Below are 4,127 nucleotides of genomic sequence, written 5' to 3' on the forward strand. Positions count from 1 at the left end.
TTAATCGTATTTCTCTCTATTCAGAAGCAAAATCTTCTTATTTTGTTAACGTTTTATTTTATATTCAGTCCATTACTAAGGTCTTTATTTAACAATTCATTAGTCGAATAAAGGTACATTAAATTTGGGGAAAACTTTCAAATCACACACAAAAACACATATACATCTTATATTATACTGTTTTTAGTTATAGTTTTATTTTCTAAATATTAAGGTAGATATACTTAATTAGTTAAGTGCAACGGTCAACACTTTAAAATAAAAATTGGAAATAAAAATAATTAAAAGTTAAATGAATAAAATTATGAAAATAATAATAACCAGAAATTAAGAATTTTGCAAACATGATGAAAAAAAAAAAGAAGAGAAAGAATACAACTAAACCTTGTATTTACAATTAGGATTAGGATTCCTCTGTTTCATTTGGGGTATAATAAAAAGAGAAGGGTTTGGTAGCAAGAAGTAGGGTTTGCGTTGCAGAGAGCATATGAGAGAGATGGGAAGAGAAAGAGAGGCAACAAAGGTAGCATACACAGTGGAGCAGCTTGTGGCCTTCAATCGATACAATCCCGATATTCTTCCAGATCTCGAAAACTATGTCAACGACCAGGTTTCTAATCCCTCAATTTCCTTCTTCTTCCACTTTTTCCTAAATCAAAAACCTAGGTTTCCAACCACGCGCATCTACGTCAATGCCGAATAACAATTTCTTCCTCTTGCTAGGTTTCATCGCAAACATACAGCTTGGACGCCAATCTCTGCCTTCTTCGCCTTTACCAGGTATTTCTCTTTTTTTTCATCTCAACGAAACTTGTTAATTGACTAGTTGTGAGTCGCTGGTAATAGTTTGGTTATCGATTGATGCAGTTTGAACCAGAGAAAATGAGTTCTCAGATTGTGGCCCGCATATTGGTTAAGGTGTGTTTATTCGTTTATGCGTTGGCTGTGACTGTTGTTTTTAAACTGACTGCAAGCAATTGGTTGGATTGTGAATGCCATCACGTGCTCAAATTTTCTTAATCGATTTTCTTCTTTTTGTATTTGAACAGGCGCTTATGGCAATGCCGGCCCCAGATTTCAGCCTCTGTCTCTTTTTAATTCCAGAACGTGTGGTATGATTCTCACAGATGATGATTCTTTTCTTTCTATTATTCTGTGTTGCTTTCACTCACAAATAACTAGATGTTTGAATAACTTAGTGACTCTAGTTAATGATCAATCGCATGCATGTTATGAATTTCACTCAGTTGAATTTATACTGTTTTATGGGATTTGCTATGACAATAGTTAAAGTATGCCAAGTTGTCCCAAGTGATAACAATACACATTCCAGGGACGAAGCATTAGAATATTGATTTTGGCAATTCCCTCTCAACCAAAATTATTCTTAAACATGTGATAGCAATTCGGCAAATTTGCCAATTCTTTAGTTGTATGACTTCAACCACAGAAAAGAAAACAGACATGGTTTTTTAATAATGCTACATGAACCCAAATAAGAGCCCAAAATCAAGGCAGTGTTGCTAATCCAAAAGTTATAGGATAGTTTTGCTCAAATCCATTAATGAACTGAAAGAGAAATGAGAATGGGAGGTCCATTGAAGTTCCAGTTCAACCTTAAATTTATATGTTTTGGTTTTAAATACCAGTTTAGCATTCAGCCTATCCATATCATTATCAATGCTTTTCCTTGTTTTTGGACCTTACAGCTGTTGATATCTTTCCTTATGTTGTTTTTTTATGAATCTTAGCAAATGGAGGAGCAGTTCAAGACTTTGATTGTTCTGTCTCATTATTTGGAGGTAAGCATTGGCGTTATTTGTTCGAGCACTAATTAGGCATTTAAAATTAGAAATTAATACATGCCTCTTCAGACAGGAAGATTTCGACAATTTTGGGATGAAGCTGCAAAAAGTCGTCATATAGTTGAAGCTGTGCCAGGTTGTTATATATTTTTAATTTATGAAATGATATTAGATATGATGACTAATGAATTTTGAATAATTTAATCAATATCACTTGTTGCTGCTGTATTTCGTCATGCGCTATCTGGTTAATTAGACCTTGTCATTTGGAAGTTCATTATCCCCCTTGCCATGAAATTGAGCTTATATTATAGGACTAGCCATATATATTATATAGTTGTCATCTCTTCCCCTTTTTTGAAATAATGCGCTCTTTGTAATGTTATGCTACACTGTCTTATATAGATGATAATATAGCTTTTTCTGTAAACAACTGGGATTTTCACCTAGGGTTCATTTAATACAGAGGAGAAAAATAGAGTAGACGATGATAACAAGGTGAGTGAAAGAGGTCAGAAATGAAACGAAAATTAAAGGTGTTTAGTTGAAGAGGAATAGTGAATAAATCAGAGATATTGAGATGAATATGTGAGAAATAGAATGGCTAATCGAACCCAATTAAATTTGTCATCCTATTCACTGATTAAGCTTGTAGGCTTCATTTTTTTCCCTCATTCTTATTAAAGATCAGGTTAATGGTGTGGCGTTGACTAGGCTTAAGAGATTTGTTTTTCCCTATTAATTAATGCATTTATAGAAGCTAAATTTGAATTTGATTTCAGGGTTTGAGCAGGCAATCCAGGGATACGCAGTCCATGTCCTTTCCCTGACTTACCAAAAGATTCCTAGAACTGTTCTTGCTGAGGTATATTTGTTATTTTGTCCATTTCAAGCATTGTGTCATTGCATAGTGGAATAGTGTTTCATCTCTAGCTAAGCTAGTTGCCGTTAGCCCAAAATCCTTGCTTTTATTCCCTAATTGCTTGTTGAACTGGTGTTTAATGTGACTCGTACCATAAGAATGCAACACTTCTGAAGTCCGCTATGATCCTCTATTTATTCTTTGAATGTTAAATGGTTCTTCTTGGAAACTTTGGCAACTTGTTATTTGCATTTTTCTCACTGTTTGTCAGAAGCAATTGAGTCAAACCATTGACTGGTATTGTGGATTCTTTTATTATCGGTTGGTTCTGTAAAATATGTTGTTTTTATGACTTTACCTATACGAGTGAGACAGGAACCTAGTTTCTCATTACTTTGAAATATATGATCATTGATTCTGTGTTAAACTTTCATAGGCTATTAACATCGAAGGTTTATCCTTGGACAAATTTCTTGAGCACCAAGTAGCCAACAGTGGTTGGGTTATTGAGAAAAGCCAAGGCAGGGGTCAACTCATTGTCCTTCCGAGAAATGAATTTAATGACCCAGCTTTGAAGAAAAATGCTGCAGACAGTGTACCATTGGAGCACATTACCCGCATCTTCCCCATTCTTAGTTGATTTTTTTCGGGGTAGAATGCGAAATTTCTTTCATGAAGGATATGTGCGAATGAGACCAATTGGGAGCAACATCTTACAATTTTCCCCTCGATACTTAATTACAATTAGTGGACAGCTATTGTAGTTTTACTCATGTTTTATCGTCCTGTCTGAAAATTAATCTATTGTTGGTTTGTTTTAAAATACGACTCTATGTATTATTCTCTTCAGCTTACAGGATGCGAAGGGCGAGTTTAATCAGATTTGTCCCTTTGTTAGTTTTTAACCTGAAATTAAAGATTTTTATTTCGTAATTGTGCTTTTCTTTAGACCGCTAAAGGGAATTAGAATTTTAATAGTATTCTAATTAATCTTTAAAATTTATGTCTAGTTTTATCGTATCAACATTATTCTTCAGAAAAAGTCATTTAAGTGATCATACTATCTTGCCTTTCGTATTGTTTTTACTATTTCTCTAAGTAATAAATTAATTGATTTGTTTGCCAGTTTATGGAGGTTTTAACCCATTTCAATTATTGGATACAAATACAGTGTTTACAATGAAATGAATATGGAAGATATAATTCGATCAAAGTTTTCTCTCATCCTAATGTTTTTAATGGAATGTCTTGGGAGGTATGTAAGACTTGAACCATCTTTAATGGGAGATATTTAAGCACCTTTAATATGTAAAGTCGTTCATTTGGTTGCTGATATTGTTGGTAGATGCTTTTTTTCTTTTAAGCATTGCATCAAACTTTTAAAACTGGTTGTAATTATAATATGGTTAAATCATAATTCGATGAATAGCAAAGCATGTTATAGGCCTATTATTTAGACG

General features: G+C 33.5%; 1 protein-coding gene across 1 annotated transcript; it reads left to right on the forward strand.

Moving 5' to 3' along the window:
* The first annotated feature begins 366 nt into the window (after positions 1-366).
* Positions 367-3,490, forward strand: EIF3K (eukaryotic translation initiation factor 3K). The gene is made up of 8 exons (XM_028064600.2): positions 367-610; positions 724-780; positions 868-918; positions 1,050-1,112; positions 1,752-1,802; positions 1,875-1,941; positions 2,588-2,670; positions 3,104-3,490. Exons 1-8 carry the CDS (start codon positions 488-490, stop codon positions 3,305-3,307), a joined length of 699 nt encoding a protein of 232 aa, XP_027920401.1. The 5' UTR covers positions 367-487; the 3' UTR covers positions 3,308-3,490.
* Positions 3,491-4,127: the final 637 nt, after the last annotated feature.

This window comes from Vigna unguiculata, chromosome 3 (assembly GCF_037176805.1).
Source record: "Vigna unguiculata cultivar grain cowpea cultivar isolate G323 ecotype 2 chromosome 3, ASM3717680v1, whole genome shotgun sequence".
In the NCBI taxonomy this organism is placed as follows: Eukaryota; Viridiplantae; Streptophyta; class Magnoliopsida; order Fabales; family Fabaceae; genus Vigna; species Vigna unguiculata.